Below are 18,223 nucleotides of genomic sequence, written 5' to 3'. Positions count from 1 at the left end.
ACTGAAATAACATCTAAGTACAGTACATGATTTCAGACAAAAATGTCCTCATAGCTTTTCACCTGGAATCTTTTCTCACCACCCACCATACCTTGAATACAGCTGCAGAGGACCACTGGAGTCAATTTTTGAAACACAGACTCTACCATCTCACTCTCCTGGTTGTCAGCCTCTAGGTTGTTCAGCTCCATGGGATTGAATCCAAACCCCTGAACCTCGTACATAAGGCCTTTCCTCATCTGCTTTGGGCCACTCTCTTAGCCCCGTTGTTTTTGACTCTGCACATGTCCCTCTCCAAACATCTCTCTCTCTCACACACACACACGCACACACACACACACACACACACACACAATACCCCTGAGATTAGGGTTATCTTTGCCACAGCTCTGCAATTCATGTTCTTTCTTCCTTTCTGGCTTGACACCCAGTGTTTTTCCACTTCTTTTTCAAGACCCAATTTAAGTATTACCTGTGTGCAGAAACCATCCTCGAACACCCCAGTCATAATTAGGTCCCCATTTCTCTGCATAATATAGCCCTTGTTATAAAGTATAGTGGTCATCTGATTATAGGTCTGCAAATCACAGTAGACCATAAACTTCTCCTTGGCAATTTGATATCTGGTAAATTTCTAGACACAAATCACCACGTATTCCTTGAATGAATGAACAATGCAATGCTGAATATACAGTGTGATACATATTCTATTTTTATAGATACATACATGCAGACTTTCTCACTATAGTATGTCCATATCCTTATTCTTGAAATTTTTCATCTTTTAGAATGTTCACCTCCAATCATGACTCCTTACCACCTTGTAAGGATACTAACCCTAAGTGTACTAACCACCTGATCTTTATATAATTCAGTCATTTCTTGGCCTGTGGGGAAGGAAGTTGCTTCATTATTCCTAAATACTATGACGTCCAATAGGAGTAGTTTCCATGAGTAAGTGAATTAATTAGTACAGGTCAAAGGCAAGTCAGTTATGTAGATCAAGTTCAAACTCAGCAGCCACGTTGACTGTGGATGTCTGGGAGGATGACCTATATAACGATAATAGAAATTGGTCTGTGAAGTCATCCTTTTCAAAATTTTAAAAACAGGCTTTAGATACTTACTGGATCTGTTCATGCCTTTAAATAAAATGAATGGTTCTCTTCTCTTGTAATCACTTGCCTGCATTATTTGCTTCATCATCTGGGGCATTCATTCAACAAATATTTGTTGACTGCTTAATCACTGCCAGGACTTCCGCTAGACGCTGAGGACACAGCAGTGAACAGGTCTATCCTTGCCTTTAGGGAACCTAGAGACTCTACTACGCAAAACACATACAAACAGATGTTGCCCTTCCTTCACTGAAGCATATGCTTAGACAGCGTAACATAAAAATTTCTTAAGGCAGATAAATTATGTCAGTAAGAACCAAGTTATTTGGCTATGGGGGAATCCACGTTTAGAGTGTAAAGAAGGTGGGTTTTGAAATCATTCTCACATGAGAATCTCTTCTCCAGAACAGTTACTATGCTGTGTAAACTCTTTTAAAATGAGGTACATAAAATGCGAATAAAATATGGTATGCAGAGGGTAGAACGATGTGCTCCATAAACAGTAAGAACTTAGTCGATCATTTCAGTCCTTAGCTTGTTAATGAGTATTCTTTCCACTCACAATTGCCCTGAACAGTAACAGAGGCAATGATAAAATAGGTAAGCATTTTAGATTTTGATTCATTGTATGTAAAAGAAAAGTTTCCAATTTACCTTAAAGGGTGTACAGAAACATATCACCTTGGGATGTGTTTGGTAGAGTTCATCTACCTTTTTTTGGTATAATGAGATATTGTAGGCACGAAGTGAAATTTAAAAAGCCAGCCAAACCAACAAATTACTATAAACATAACAAGATTTCACTTGTAAAAGGGGTCCTAAAACTTAACATAAGTCCTCAGCACAAATCCTCGATTATTTAGCAGTCGCTGAAGACAGCAATGTGTCAGATAACTTTGCCTACCCAAAGAATGGAAAATTTGTAATTATGTATTTTTCCTATTGTATTGTATATTTGGAGCCAAAAATGGAAAATGAGAAACTCTTGGACTTTACTCCAAGTCAGCAAAGTGGACACACAGAGACACACCTCTTTATCTCTATACAGCTCACTCCTGGGTGTCCTTGGCCATCGTAACAAATTAGGAATTACTTAAGGCAAAGAACCCATGAGTGAAGGATTAAGAATTAGCCAAATACTAGCACTCACTAAAGTTTCACACAACTCCCTGGAGGGAACCAGAAATGCTTCCCGGAAGACAGGACGTTCTAAAGGAGATAGAGATTTCTGATCATACCAAACTTCTGGCCCAGCCAGGGAAGGGAGGTCAGAGAAATGGGATTCTCTGAACTAATAGGCATTGGGAGTTAGGTGTAGATGGTTTCCAGAGAGCCATGAGTTTATCTAGAACCTGGCTCTGGCTCTCCAGACACTGTGAGCCTAGTTTCAGGCAATAAGCACTGGAGTTCCTATTCTTACTACGAAAGCTATTTATAGTAAATTCTAGTATATCTGCCCACCTGCAAGGCCCTACGCATACCCACCACCCCTTTATCCTCGGAATTCACTTCCTACACCTCCTGTTCGTTTCCCTCCACCCACACTGTCTGCACAGCAACTTGCCGCTCCTAGACAACAGCATGCATGCTCCCAAACCCTGGCTTTGGGAACTGCTGTTTCTATGGGGCCCCCAAAAAATGCTACTGAAGCTGCTTCTCTGAGTTCTACTTGGGCAATACAACCTGGTTCTCTAAGTCAAGGGAAATGTGACCAAATTTATCACCCACCCACCCAAACTTTCTGACATAGAAAATTGTGACCCTGAGCAGTAGCAAAACTAGAACTGCTTTTTTAAATTTCACAGTAACACTGCTCCAATCCAAATGTGCATATAATAATGACTATTATAATGAAAAGCAGAGAGGACTTCCCATCTCTGTTTGATCCCAGAGAAGCCTAACAGAGAGAGATGGCTGATGGAATTATAATTAAGTCTAAGGCTTTGAAAACTAGTAAGAGACAATCCCTTAAAACTCAACCTATTGATACAATATGTTATGCACGGGTGACACCAGGAAGAAATCTCATACGCTCATGCACGTGAGAACTTAAAGACCAGAGTATAACTGCCCTGGGGATGTGTCCTCATAATGAAGTCATTTCATCATCAAAACCTCTGCCATAGGTCCTTTTACAGCTCTGGCGTTTGCTAGGGAATGGTCTTCTCCAGTTACAAAGGCATCCATGTGGCAGTGAAGGCACCAGTGTTTAGTATAAAAGTATCAGAAAAGATATTGTTAGGTGATGGGAATCACATGTTCTCTCCAAAGATGAATACGGTGATTTTTTTTTTAAAGATTTTATTTATTTGAGAGAGACAGAACACAAGTCGGAGGAAAGGGACAGAAGGAGAAGCAGACCCCCCCACCGAGTGGGAAGCCCGACATGGGGCTCAAACCCAGGACCCTGGGATCATAACCCGAGCTGAAGGCAGACGTTTAACTGACTGAGCCACCCAGGTGCCCCAAATATGGTGATTTTAAAACCCAGGGTCTGTACTCAGAACTTGACTCAAATACTAAAATCAGATATCAGTGGTGCCAATTACAAAGTCTGTGCCTTTAAACTTGGCATTGAAGTTTCTAAGACTCAATTTTCAGTGTGTAAAACAACAGCAATAGTACTGTTGAACTGCCTATTTTCTAGACACGGTATGGGAGTTAATAGATACAGAGCACTTAGTAAATTCCAAGTGTGCTCCTGGTTTTACTTATCCTCCTCACAGCCAGCCTGGGATAAGTTCTGCTATTATCCCCATTTTACAGATGAGGAGACTGAGTCTAATGGAAGCTAACACAGCTAGTAAATCGAGGAGCTGGGATTCAGATCCAGCCTCTTAACCATTATGCTGGTAGATCAGGAATTTTCTGATGATTAATGAAATAAATCATGGAGAATGGTCAGCATTATGACTAACAGTAAGTTATTTATAAACAGTAGCCATTATTATTAATTAGTAACAGGCATGTGGAAACTCTTCTCATACACAATATATAGGCAAATACCGAATCCAAAAAATATTTCCTTTATCCTTTCATGGCCTTTGCTTAAGAACAATTTTTAAGAGACCAATTATGTGGCTACAGGCAAATTTAAAAGATGTCAGTTAGAAATCCTTTTACTCACAATGTCCTCTAATCTTCCAGAAAGTAAATCATGTGCAGAATGTAAACAATAATAAAATTAGATTATCATGTTTCTATTGACAACAGAATATTTGACCACAAATATACAAATATAGCCTTGAAAAAGCAGCCTCAAACCATAATTTTATACACATTCACTCCAGTTTATATATTTCTTGTAAATAAGGTTTTCTCAAAAATATCACTCCAGTTTATATATTTCTTATAAATAAGGTTTTCTCAAAAATACTCTAGTTGGATATAACTGTATTTTACTAAATTCACATTACAGTGAGAAAAACAAATCCAGATAATTTGTTAGTGTCCTAAGCTTTGTAGAAATGATAAAACAACTTTAAAATAGCTTCTGATAATATAAATTTGTAAAATTGAATTAACCTATCATCTTAAAATATGCAATACAAAATTAAATAAATTTTAAAACGCAGAAAATTTAGCCACCTAATTCAAGATTGTATCTCTTATCATCTTGGAAATCTGATATACCAATCCAAAATTACTATTTGAATTACCATCAGAATTCCTGAAACCCTATTTGTAGTGAGGAGTCCAACTACATCTGGTTTTATGTCACTTAAATGCAAATTCATCTGCTGGAAGACAAGTTTAAGCTTCTTTCTGAGTTTGGATCTAAATTTACAATAGAGAAAACGCAGAATTAGAGCTCTTACTTCCATTTGCTCACACCTCTTTTTTGCCCTTTCCTACTCCTCATCCCCAGACAACCAAAAACAAACACTCAAACTAGCAATATATGAACTGACCAATCTTAGACTCCCATAGACATAAGACAACCAGAAAAAAACAAAGATGGAAAGAATCACTGCTTTTCAAACAAGGCCTTAATCAGGTACGTAAATAAAAATCCTTTCACTGCTATAACACTGAGTCCTTCCATAGGAAGGTTTCCCAACTACTTCTCACACTTACACAACACAGACATCAACACACAGACTCTACTGAACAGAGGCTTGAACATAAATCCACACATTAGAAATCCTCTCAGATTCAGCGCTTTAATATGGATATAGGGAAGCAACACCAGCAAGAACCGTAGGTCTTAAATATTATGATTTTACAATCTCTCTAATAAGAAGTTTCTATTCTTTCCTGTCTTGGAAGACTAACTACCTCTCCTCAAAATAGGCAAAACGGTTAAAAGAAAGCCACAATTGCTGTTTTCATAACTACCCATTAGTCTCCTCCAAAGCAAGCCTTAAGTGTTTAATAGTAACTAAAATATTTATTAATGCATTTGGAAACCTATCACTTCCACCAGTGCTTTTTTCTTTGCAACGCAAACATTCATGCATGCTACTATTTTGTATTTTTACCTATCTATGCTTTCTATCTCAAAGAATTTATAAAGTGTGTGAAACCAACAGTTAACTACAATAACGATTCACAGAGAGGTTGGACTAGAATATAAAACACGAGTGGCTGAAATTTTTGAAATATGAAACATTCAAACAACTATTCTAACTGAAGAACATTTCCTCTAGGAAATAAAAAAGCACAGTATTGGAGACTGGAGCTCAGGGTCTTTCTGTCTTTATCCCTTAGATGAACCATGAAAATAGGCACTAGTCTGTGAATACTGAACCTACAAACATTGAGTCTTATGATAATTTGGCAGCCGTCTTAAGAAGAAACTTAATATTCTCCGCCTCTCCATTCCATTCCCTTCTTGTTTGTTCTTCAGATGAAGTTATGGTTTTTGATACAGGAGATTTTCATGTTTTCTTAGCCTCATTATAGGGACAAGTGGTGGCAGGAAGTAAAAAAATGGCTGAGAGAGAGAGAAGACAACCTATAGAAACGTGGGCAAAGCCAACAACTGTGTAAACTAAATGGAAGTTTTGTTGACCTCGTTAAAGAAGCTCATTTCAACGAAGCTGAAGTAGAGTCAACTAAATATAAATCATGGCCAAGAGCCTGGGTGGCTCAGTGGGTTAAGCCTCTGCCCTTGGCTCAGGTCATGATCTCAGGGTCCTGGGATCGAGGCCCGCACCGGGTTCTCTGCTCAGCAGGAAGCCTACTTTCTCCTCTTTCTCTCTGCCTGCCTCTCTGCCTACTTGTGATCTCTCTGTCAAATAAATAAATAAAATCTTTTAAAAAATATATAAATCATGGTATATGTAGCTAGAGATACTTGTTATGGAGTTAGGGGAGATGACGGCTATTTCAAACGCGCTCCTAAATTTTAATGAATTTCTTGTTTTGCATTCTAATTCATGGGTGAACCGTGTTGGTTTCGAAATCAATAAGATTTTCAAAGAAGTACGAGGAAAATCCATAATGACTATATCCCAGGGAGGCTTGCCAGACACTCTAAGTTCACTAATTTTAAGCTTCACTCCTCTAGTGGCGACTGGGGGCAGTGAAATAAACACATTACGGAACATGTAAGCAGCATGATGAATTGATTCACAAACTTAATAATAACACAGAACTTTCTTATATAATTTGCATCTAAAAAGGCATGTAATGTGGATCATGAAGGAAATTTGGATCCATATTTCCAAACTATGTACTAAAATAAAACTGGGTATCCCCAACGTCTTGACCAAATTTCCCTTTACCCTTTGGATAATTTATATTGATATCTTCTAACTTCCCTCTCTACCATTACCCTTGCAAAGTACACCCAGGAATGATGGCTACAAACAAAGCAAGATGAGTAACTGCATTTGTCTGAAAAATTCATTCCCAAGACCTGAGATCATTTTTTTTGATAAGTAAGTAGTTTCTAACTATTTGCCAGATTGCCTGGCTGAGCGGATTCCACAGTTATCTAAAATATTGTATTCTTTTGAACTATTTTGGTTATGCAAAAATTGTATAAGATACATATTCTTGAATATGGACCTGACAACAAGCCATTAAATGTAAACTTTTAGAAATAATCCAACCACTCCACATGCCTTTAAAAAACAAGCCACACATCATTCACACAAGGCCTTCCTAGGGGGCAGTCCCCAACACATAGTCTGTTTCAATATTATGTGGTCCTTATTCTGTAGGAGACGATTTGCCAGGAAATGATGACAGTATGAAACCGCCTTATCCCCATTTCATTTCTTCATACGTAAATCAACTATTATTATTTTGTAATTACTGCTACTCCTATATATTATGGTTCCATGCAAAATGTATGCTTAGTGTAAAAATGATTTAACTAGTCTTCTTTATTTTTAAGTTCCTTTAAATGATTTTCTTCTTTGGACTTCTCAGCGAGGAGAACGACTACAGAAGGTTTGCACCCATGGCCCCCTTCGACCCTCCTGTCAGCAGCTACCTGCGTGAGAACACTGGCGCGGGGCCCATCAGCCTAGGGAGCTGCGCATGCCCCTGACACAGGGCAGCAGCCAGGCTTCTACCTGAAGCCAGATTCCAAAGGAAAGAATAAAGGACTCCTTGATTTTTTTTATTGGCTCTATAAAATCTACTTAGATACCAGAACTGCTTTCCTAAAAACCATTCCAATTTCTTTTTGATCACCTATCAAAATGGAAAGAGTTTCATATGAAAAGCCACCTTATCCAGAGATTTTTTTTTTTTTTTTTTTGCTGGATCAGCAAAGTTTCTACTTTGGTAGAAAATGACAGTGACCATTTTTCATAAACACTGGTAATGAATGTAGTTACTCAAAGAGTCAAAACAGACTATTTACATGTTAAAAATAATCACTGTCAGTATAAAAATGAAGATGTCTAATATCAGAAACAACTTACTTTGTATTTTTCCTATTATCTGAAATTTCATAATATTACTAATTTCAAAAGGCCTCACCAGTACACATTGGAATATCGCAAACAATTATATGGCATTTAGTTTTGTTTATTTTTTAAGAACTGTGACAAAAGATCACCATGGTGATGGGAAAATGATGGTTAAGGGTTTTGTTTATGGATAGGAGTCTAACATGGATAATTCCTTGAACTTCTAGTGAAACTTATGCTCTGAGGCTTAGTAAGGAGTATACACAAGTATCTGTGAAGAAATTTTTCAATAGGCTAAATTAGAAATAAATACAATATAATATGTAACATATCTTTCCATATGCTGAAGTTCTAAAATTACACATAGTACCTAAAGAAATGTGCATAACAGCTAACAATACATAGGGATAGCCTTGCTTACATATTTAGACTTAGGAGTGTATGGACTAAAATAGATATCTGCATAAAATTTACATATTCATATGTATCATTATACAAGATAATTGTAACAGTACTATGTTTAATGTATACTATTCAATCTTTAAGAAAGTAAATAAATTTCATGTATCTCCCAAAGAAGGCTGTATATTTGTAAACAAGTTTGTTTTCTTTTACCTATTTATATTTTCATGGTCATAGCCACAAGAACATCAAGCACACAATTTTATTGGTATTTAGAAACAATCCAGTCCAATGTTACAGTTAAGCAAATTTTACTGTATTTAGTAACAAGAGGGAAAGTAAAATAAAGGAAATATTTCCAAATTTTCATTGCTCATAGAGTAAAAACAATGCAAATTGATACTGTGCTCTGGAGAATGATCAACAAGGAGCTAAAAAACACTCAAAGGTTAGAAATGTTGTGCACACATGCGTATCATATGTATAGATACATACACACGCACTTGTACCAAATAAAACCAGCCTGTGTTAAAATAATTTAGTCCTCTGCACCTCCTGAGGATGAATACCCATTCACAAGTTAAATTACATAAAGGGGAACTAGAACGGCAGCTTCATGGGTTTGACAACTGAAATCATAACCACCTAATAACAAAGCATATACTGACGAAGAAACAAGGCGCAAGGTAAACAGGGAGAAGGCAGACACTCACCTTCGGTGCCATTGGGAGTCATGGAATTACTATTTCTATGAGAGTTATCGAGTTTGGGACCACTGGGGGGTTCACTACTACCACTCAGACGGCTATGCGGGCTGGTTAGATCCTGCATTTCCATAGACCTAAAGACAAGAAGCCTTCCGTGTGACAGATGTACCAAATTCATAACACTACTATTTAATGTGCTAACGACTTGACACCTCTGAAACCCATGCACACAAAAGTCCCTTTGTATCTATTTTCTTAGACTCCAGATAGTTCATCTTACATTTTAACTTCAGTCATGCTTTCATAACATGTGGTGCTCAAAGGTGTCATTTGCCTTACATATCCAACCAAACATTCACATGGCACTTTGAAAATCTTTTTTTTTTCTTACCCAGCTCATCAAATCACAATGAGACAATTGCATCTATTTTAATTTTCAAAGGAAGAAAAAATGTAGTCATACTTTTCTTTTTCTATTGAAAAAAAAAGAAGCATTATTTTTGTAAAAGATAATTACGTAAACGGGTATAATAGGAAAAAAAATCACTTCTCTATGGAATCTGTTCCATCTAATAAATTAGCACTAGGTACTCTCTTACAATTTACCACCCAATTGTAATTTAATGGGTCTCCAAACCAAATAAAACACTTGAAGCTTATAGTGTAGTGACAGGGAAAGAGATAGTCCTGATGCATGTGTTTACTCTGGCAAACTGCTTAATTGTTCCTCTGTTTCCCTTGAAACAAATGCAGCATTAAAACATTATGATGTCGGCTCACTTGTTTGCTTTGTGGATTACATACAGCGTGCCCAATTGAAAAGGGATAAGGCCAACATACAGTGAGTCCCTGCGAGCATTAGCATTTGGAATACCTCAGCTGTCACTTATTCAGGGAAACAACAATTCTACTTCAATGCTGCAATTTTGCATTCTTACCATTTTATAAAAACAGTTAAATTCTCCCCCAAAGTTCTCAGGCTCAGTAGTTACTTATTCTATAAGGTTATGGTATAGAAACCACTCCTCATGGTCACAGTTGCAGGATTAGCCATTTATATTTAATATTCTATTAATAGAAAGGAGGGGGCTTATTTCAAGTGACTCAAAGCACACCTAGATACCCTTCTGCAATTTTTTTTTTTTAAATCTTAGGCCCATTCGCTTTATTTTAAACTTCTGTGTTTTTCTTAAAAAAAAAAAAAAAAAAAAAAAGGGTGGTATTAATGTTCCACTGAAGTGAAAACTGTTTCTGCCCCCCAACCAGATCAATAAAAGCTAGTTATTTTAATTTAAAGGCTGCACTTCAACCTACTGTAAATAGTTTTTAAAACAGCTTAATATGAACCATGTAACTTCTAAAGTGAGTTTTTACTTGCCCAAATCTTCTAAATCCAAACTAGAAATGGCTTACAATCCAACTTTTCTCTCCTAATTCACATTACACATTCACAGTTTACCTAACACCAGAAACTATAGCCCATAATCATTTTCAAACCCAGGCTCCTATTCCCTTTCTACATACTTAAAATTTTTTACAAGCGTACACACACACAAATTGTTAAGTAATTTCCAACAGAGGCTGTTGCTATTAATAGAAATAATGAAGAAATACTAGACAAAAATAGATATGGGTCACAGAAAGGTAATCTCCAAAAATGTCAAATATCCTTACCTGCAACTTGAGGAAACAGCAACATCTGAACTGGTTTGAGATGTTTGCACCTGTGATCAGGGGTAAGAAATTAGAAGCTGTTGTTAACTCTGCTTCACTGTCAGCTCTTAATTATACAGAGCACATGGCTGAAAACGACAATGCTCTCTTTTAACCAAAAGAGAAAAAGGAGGATACTGCAGCAGTGAAAGGCATATTGTCTTTAAGTTGAGGTCTCCACTGTTGTTTCCTCCTGCAGGTCTACCCTCCTCCTCCCCTTGTCAGGGGGGAAGGCAGCCAAATGACGGGATAGTGATTCATCACTGGCCTATGACAGCTGCAAACGGGATTACCCCTCCCCCAATCAACATGCAAAGCAGCCTTGCCCAGGCAGCTTGGAAAAGGTACTGGTGGGGGGGGGGGGAATAGCTATTAGCAAAATGAGTGTGTTTCACAGCAGTTCAAGAATTAATCCTCCAGCATCCTCAGAAGATCTTTCATCTTTTGCTATCACCAGCTGAAACAGAGTTCCCGCCCACCCTTTTGACTCCTGACAGTTTCTTATCCTTATCATGATGGTTTTCTCCTACATTTACTATTTGCCATTTAACATTTACTGAAACGGCTTCTGGGCGACTTGCAGGTGATGCTGGACTGACCAAAATTGGCAAAGGCAAGTTTTCAGACCCCAAAATCACATCATGGAGCGATGTGCTCATTTACTCATGCAAGTTTGAGGAAAAAAAAAAAATCAGTGAATGCTTATTTGCCATTGCCTGCTGAAACAGAAAAAGCAGTTAGCTTTCCGCTTAATTTTCTGTCTTTCAAACCAACAAAGAGAATGGATGGCTTAATAATCAAGTCAATGTCCCAGTTAGCCAGTGTTTTGGTGCCTTTTGTCTCTGATAAATCAACTAAGTTAAAGTGCAGGCTTTGCTAGTCCCTGCCCTTCCTCCAGAGGCAGCGCAAGCTACCAGCAGGTGAGAAGCTCAGGTGAGGGTGGGCTGCTGGTTTGCAAGCTCGGGCTAACGCCTCCCAGGAAAGAGCATTCTGAAAAATGCTTAAAATGGCTCAGAACTCCAAATCTTTGATGTGCATTTTCATTCAACCTGAACTGACATCAATTAGGGCTACAGAACAAAGATGAGAACCGAAGCATCTCAAATGGCATCAAAGTGATCCAACCGAGTATCTGCTATTGAGTCCTGTTATTTTTTAATTATGATTTATGAAATTAAGAAATTCTACCTTTCTGGCAAGAACAGCTCATTGTTAGAGTCTAAATATCTTGGTGGAAGGCTCTGTGAAATTTCTAGGTCTGTGTTTTTAGAATAAGTGTAGGACGAAAAATAATTAAGAGACGCCTGAGTATTAAGTGAAAATGCAATTTTAATGCCTGTGGATATGTCATTTTGTGATAGCAGGCGTCCGCAGTTTTTGCTTAATGTTCTCACGCAAGATTAAATGTTTTCCTTTAGAAACTACAGCAATCTACCTCAAGGATAAATTTCCTTTTTTTCCCCCTTTTCCTGCTTTTATACACCTGGAATAAATTATAGGTGAGAACTAACTCAGTTTTAAGAACTCTCTTGGCCCAATTATGGGAAAGAGTATGTAAAACGCACTTTCTGTTAAACGTTAAAATGCATTCCTATTTTAACATTGGCTAGATAGTATAATGTTGGAAATATAATTTTAGTTTCATTGTATACTTTGCAAGTTTGATTATACTTATATTTGTGGCTTAGCCTATCATTAATTAAACCTCAAAGTCAAACTTAAAATGAACTTCAAAATAAGGTCTTCAAACTTCAAAATAAAGCTTAAAAAAATAAGAATTATTCTAACACGTTTTCTCACTGAAAAAAATGCATTTGCACATTTTTTTTTAACGCTGGCCTCAATCTCTACTGTACTTTCATACACTACAATTTTTGAAAGCCCATATCCATGATCTTCATTTCATTAAGTATACTTCAGATATATTCTTTTGTGTCTCAAGGATTATTTAAACCATGTGTTGTGTGTTACTGTATTTAAAAATGACTCTTTAATCAAAATAACTTTAAAACAACTAATCCTCACTTAGGCTGGTCAGCTGAATCCACATCGTGGTCCAGGAAAAATAAATCTACTCTCAAGAATGCGAATGCAGACAACAATTAGACACAGATGTGAGCAAAATTAGTTACAGTTTACAAAATGCTACACTTCACATGCTTTTAGTTTTTTATGTGTAGTACAAGATTACAGTCCAGTAAGGAAACATACTCTTAATAATGACTTATCTGAAAAGAACACCTATTTCTGATTGGTGCTGATTTTCTCTTATGTTTGACACGATCTTTGGAAGTTTCTGTGTTTTAAAGGTCTAAAAGCAAAAGGTGTTTCAAAAATCATTAACTAGGCATATTCCCATTCAAAAAGAGAAAAAAAATTATTTCATGGTTTTCAGAAAAATCCCATTAAGACATTCAGTAAGCTCACATTTTCTGCTTCACATCCATAAACTTAATATGTTTCTTGTATTCTTCTAATCTGGTATTTTTAATTCAAATGTTCCTATGAGTACAAAAATATTTCCCATAACATCACAAATAGTCATCTTCTATTACAATGGAGTCACTTCATTTTAATGCTTTTTAAAACTCTTTGTATAGAATACCCACAGCAACATACTGAGAATTGCAAAAATACAAAGAGGGAAAAAAAAAAGATAGTAGAATTTAAATTCAAGAATTCTAAACTAGTAACTTTGACTTCTGATTAGTTAATGAGGTCTTTTAAGTTTGCCTTTTTTCTAATTAAATTTCTAATTCTTCACAGATGGAACTTTTGTTGATGTTCAATTTGTCTCTCTCATTTTGTTAAACCTCACATAGTACTTCGCCAATCCATTGAATAGCCACATTAAATCTGTTAATACCATGCTCTTCAACCCCAGAAATTATTTCCAGAAGGCAAACTTGCTTTGAGAGATCATCAAACAAGACTTAAGGTACACATTTTATCACATTTTCCCTACCACAGAGCTCAGGATACCGAGCAAAATTCATGACTTTTGCACTGTTTATTATACTTTGCTAAATTACAAATCAAAAGCATCTGACAGAAGATCATGTATGAAGCCAAAAAGTTAATAATGTTCTGTGAAAAGTAAACTGTAAATGGAAAGAGATTCTAAATCTCAGCAGCACAGAGCAAATAAAATGTAGGTACTTGTCTAAATTATGGGTTTTCCATAGGCTTTTTTGCTTGCTAGAAGCAATTTTTATAAAATGACTATAATTTAAAACTTTTTTCCCCCCCAAAACTAAAAAGAAATTTTCAAAGTGAAAGTACTGAACTTATCTAAATAAATAGAGTTGGCAGGCAAGCTGGTTTTGCCCAACCACAGATCAACCTGAGGACTCCCAAATTTGAAAGACAATGGCAATTTTCTAATCAGAATGTATTTTATAAGACTGAGCCTTAGGCATAAATCTGCTTTTTAATTAGAATATATTCCTGCTAAAATTTTCTCCTCAACCAGTATTTCTTACTATGGTGTCAATGCTATAATAAAAACCTGAACCTAAAATCGAAATGAAGTTCTAGGAAGAGATGTCTTTTAAATGCTAACACTTAATTCCTTCTTTATCAAAGACTCTCTAAAATGAATGCTCCAATACTATTACTGATTTCAACATAAGATGCTGTATTTCAAACTTTCTCGTTTGAAGAAAATGACAAAAATCGAGACCCCGTGAAAACAAAAACAAGCATTTAAACGACACTGGTGCCACTATAGTTTTAAAAGATTTGTTTTCAAAATTAGCATTCATTCAAAATGTTGAATGAAATACTTTTGCTATCTGATTAAATGGAAGGGATTTTATTCTCGCTGCAAGTGTTTCTGCTTTTCCCAATGTATTCTAATATGAATTTTCTCATTCAAGTGGAAATTTTCTTTTGAGAAAATCATTTATCATGTCTATGAAACTCACATAGCAGTTGACTTCCTTTTGGCACTCTAAAACTGAACAGTGGCTCAATTAGGCTTCTCTGTCTGTCACCGCGAAGAATTTTCAGGATTGAAAACCCATGGCTGTTTGCTCATTTACTGAACACTCTGGGCCTTAGGAGAACTCAAGCAGCAAGAAAGTCAAATATCAAATATTTGATAATGCAAAAAAACATGACTATTCATGAATACATGTCCTCAAACCTCCAAATGGTGGGTGAAAAAACTCACAGAAGCCTAAAACAAAACCTACTCTGAAAGACACATTTAAAAAAAAAAACAAAAAAAAAAAACACCCAAACCCCATAAAACTACACTTTGGGCTTAACTGCTGACTTTTTGTACCCCTTGTCATTTTAAGAAATGCAACATAAAAACACTTGTCTAAATTCAATGACAGGTCTGAATTTATTGAATTCCTGCAAAAGCTACTTAAATGTGTTCAAAAACTCCTCCCAAGAAATATAAGCCCACGAGTCATTAGCAATATACTGATTTTAAATGACAAATACTTTAAATGGTCATTCAAAAGTTTAAGAATCTTGTTTTTATATTTCCAGGTCCATTCAAGTCATATAAAGTGTCAATAATCGAAAAGTACATTAATTTAGCAAATGTTTATTATTTCACCTTTTGAAGATGAATCTGTTTAATATAATGTTTGGGAAAATTGTTTATTGAAGCCAAAGGATTTCCTCCCTTAAAAAGTGGTATCAATTGATTTTTGTTACCTATTGGTCCTTTCAAAATGTTAATTCCTTCCTCGTTTTCACCTATCAACCAAAGGTGCAGAGGAAAAGTTATCTGTGTTGCAATGCACATTATTTACACGCCTTTATTGCTTTATTCAATATCACAACAATATTGGAGGTCTGTGCAATTCAGGAGAGATATGAAGTAATCTCCCTACAAGAATATAGCCCTGTGTTATATTTATATCGATCACAACAACAGTAATTGCTAACAATTAATTTGTAATTATCTCTTAATGATGCTAATCGCTCAGCTAATTTGGGGGTTAAGAACTATACTTTTATGATGGCACCCTGTGGCTGGTCAAGCACTACGTACAAAGTGTCATAACCGTGCCCGTGCCCTAATGTTATTTTAAAACAAATCCAAACAATACTAAAAGCGCTCCTGTTATCTTGGGCTCTGCCCACAGGACAGCTGTTGTCAGTCGCTACAATTTTTCAAACAGTCAGCTCGTACTTACAGCGCTTACATCCGCTGCATCCACCAGTTTAATGGGCTCCTTCGAATTTTCTGGTTTAGCAGACCTCCATTCCTTATGCAGTTTGGCTCCTGGGTAAGGACGCGTGAGGGCTTTTAGGAGCTCCCAGCGGAGCCCGGCGCTGCTGGGAGCGGGGCGCCTCGGGAGGGGGAAGCCGGGCCGCGGGGACAGCCGCCTGGCCGCTGCTGCAGGCTGGGGCTGCCGAGCGACTGAGCGAAAACGCGTTCCCCAGAAAGCAAACCGCCACAGTGGACGGCAACAGGAAGGCTTAAAGTCGGAAGTGGCACTGGAGAGTTTCTACCTCGCCCCAAACTCGGAGCCATCAGCTCCTACCGTTCTGTTTAGGAACCGCTTTGTGCCCTGCGCTCTTTCCCCACCAAACAGCAGCAGCAGATAGCATCTGAGAACCCTAGACAAAGAAACAGCAGAATCTCATCCCTCGATTTGTTTGCGCAGCCTTGTAGGTCTGCCCGTGGAGCCTCGGGGCTTTTTTTGTTTTTGCAACGCAAACCACAGCTATTCTCTTGTTCTAACCTTATTGGTTTAAATGCAACAATTGAAAGGAGCCCTGCTCCGTCTGACTCAACCTTGCTGCTTAAAAAAAAATTTATTATGTAAATGAACGCGCCCCATGCTATCTGAATAAACAGCTGTGAGAATAAGTTCTCTGAGACACTGTCAACACATATCTCCTGCTACAGAAGCTACCAATTACGAGCTTTGGGGAGTAGTTACACGTTATCTTTTATACTTTTCCAAAACTTTTTTCAGGCCTTGAAACTTGGGGAGTCAACTCTTTTCATTTTTTTCCCCCCCCGATATGTACCAACTAGCAGGTCTGGGAAAAATTTAAAAAAAGAGAGAGAGAGAGAGCGCGAGCGAGAATGGCCATTTGTATATTAAGTAGGTAAAGAGAGAAAACAAGCAAACGTGTAAACTATTATCAGTTTAACAACGAGAGCCCGGATGATGTTTCTGCAGTGATTTCTAGAATAGCTAGTTTTACAGGAACAATTTTTTTTTGGGGGGGGGATATGAACCAGATAATATTTCGGTGTTAATATTTTACAGTCATTTTTGGGAAAAGATTTATTTTATCTAGAACTTTTTCTTTACACTTTGTTCTCTTAAAAACTTTTTAAACTAAATTCACAGTCTATATATAATCCATAACACTTATCTAGAGAGTCGAGCTATTCATATTAGGATGAAATTACAGCTTCAGTTTAAAATGCTTACTTACTATCATGTTTTAGGCAAATAATAACTGCGGTTATTAGCTCGATGACAACCGTTATATTGATTTCAAATATTTAAGGAAGGTATCACTGATGTGCCTATTATATTTTAATTTGCCAGCTCCATACCAAAGTTCAAAGGCAAATGTTTATTTTCATACTACTCACTTATCATAACCAGTCTTGTACTCTAAATCAAAATCCTTAAACCCATTGGATTTTCTTTCAAACTATTTCACCATTACTGAAAATGCTATTTTATGTATTCGATCATTTATTCATAATAAAAAGCATCTTTTTTTTTTTAAGGCTCTTGCTTTGGTATGAAAGAACATTTTTATAAAAATCACAGTAAATTCTTAAGATTTTATGATACCTTTCCAGATCATGAACTAATAAAACCCACACACACAGTCTTACCTTTTCTTTGCTAATTTGTAAATGAAAGCACCATTCCCATGCAACCAAAACGAAAAGCTTCTAATGAACAAAATTCAGTATGGACTTTCTCCCTCTCTCCCCCCTGAAAGCATGCCAATCTAAATTCCTCAGAAGAGAAAGCTTTGTCAAAACTAAGAGTCAGCTTAAACTGCAAACTCACCTAGGATTTCATTTTGTATGGTACCAGCAAGGAATCATGGGTGAGTCATCTGCCATGTTTGGGAAGCTGGGTCAAAAATCAGTTGATTGCTATTGGATCTGTTCATATATGCAGCAGAAATAGAATTACATTACCACCTACAGCACTTTCTCAAACAGAAGTATCAGTTATTCAATATACTAAAGTAAATATGCAGAAAATAAAATACAGCACATAATGGAGGTTTCTAGTGCTGTGAAATGTAATGTAATGTTACATTACTTTAATCTGTGATGTCAGGCACCCGCATAGTAACTGCTTTTGCTATCATATTTATGTCTAAGATTCATAAAATAAAAATCTGAGGTGCTGGTTGGTTCAACCCTGTTTGAAACCCTATGTTAAGCTATTGTACCCAA

At 36.8% G+C, this 18,223-nt stretch overlaps 1 protein-coding gene across 5 annotated transcripts in view; it reads right to left on the bottom strand.

Annotated features, from left to right (window-relative positions):
• Positions 1-16,078, bottom strand: part of LOC111156802 (EYA transcriptional coactivator and phosphatase 1) — a 171,193-nt gene extending 155,115 nt beyond the window's left edge. For 2 of the 5 annotated variants that reach the window (XM_022517866.1, XM_022517865.1), the window contains exon 1: positions 9,103-9,226. In XM_022517866.1, coding sequence (XP_022373574.1) covers positions 9,103-9,226 — 124 coding nt within the window. Of the gene's footprint in view, positions 1-9,102; positions 9,231-10,770; positions 10,821-15,968 lie in introns of those variants that run through there. The other 3 variants (XM_022517864.1, XM_022517868.1, XM_022517870.1) reach the window with 3 other exon arrangements.
• Positions 16,079-18,223: the final 2,145 nt, after the last annotated feature.

This window comes from Enhydra lutris, unplaced genomic scaffold, assembly GCF_002288905.1.
Source record: "Enhydra lutris kenyoni isolate GAN:26980312 unplaced genomic scaffold, ASM228890v2 scaffoldscaffold49, whole genome shotgun sequence".
NCBI lineage: Eukaryota > Metazoa > Chordata > Mammalia > Carnivora > Mustelidae > Enhydra > Enhydra lutris.
The sequence above is the reverse complement of the archived record's forward strand: the minus strand, read 5'-3'. Positions and strand labels throughout refer to the sequence as shown.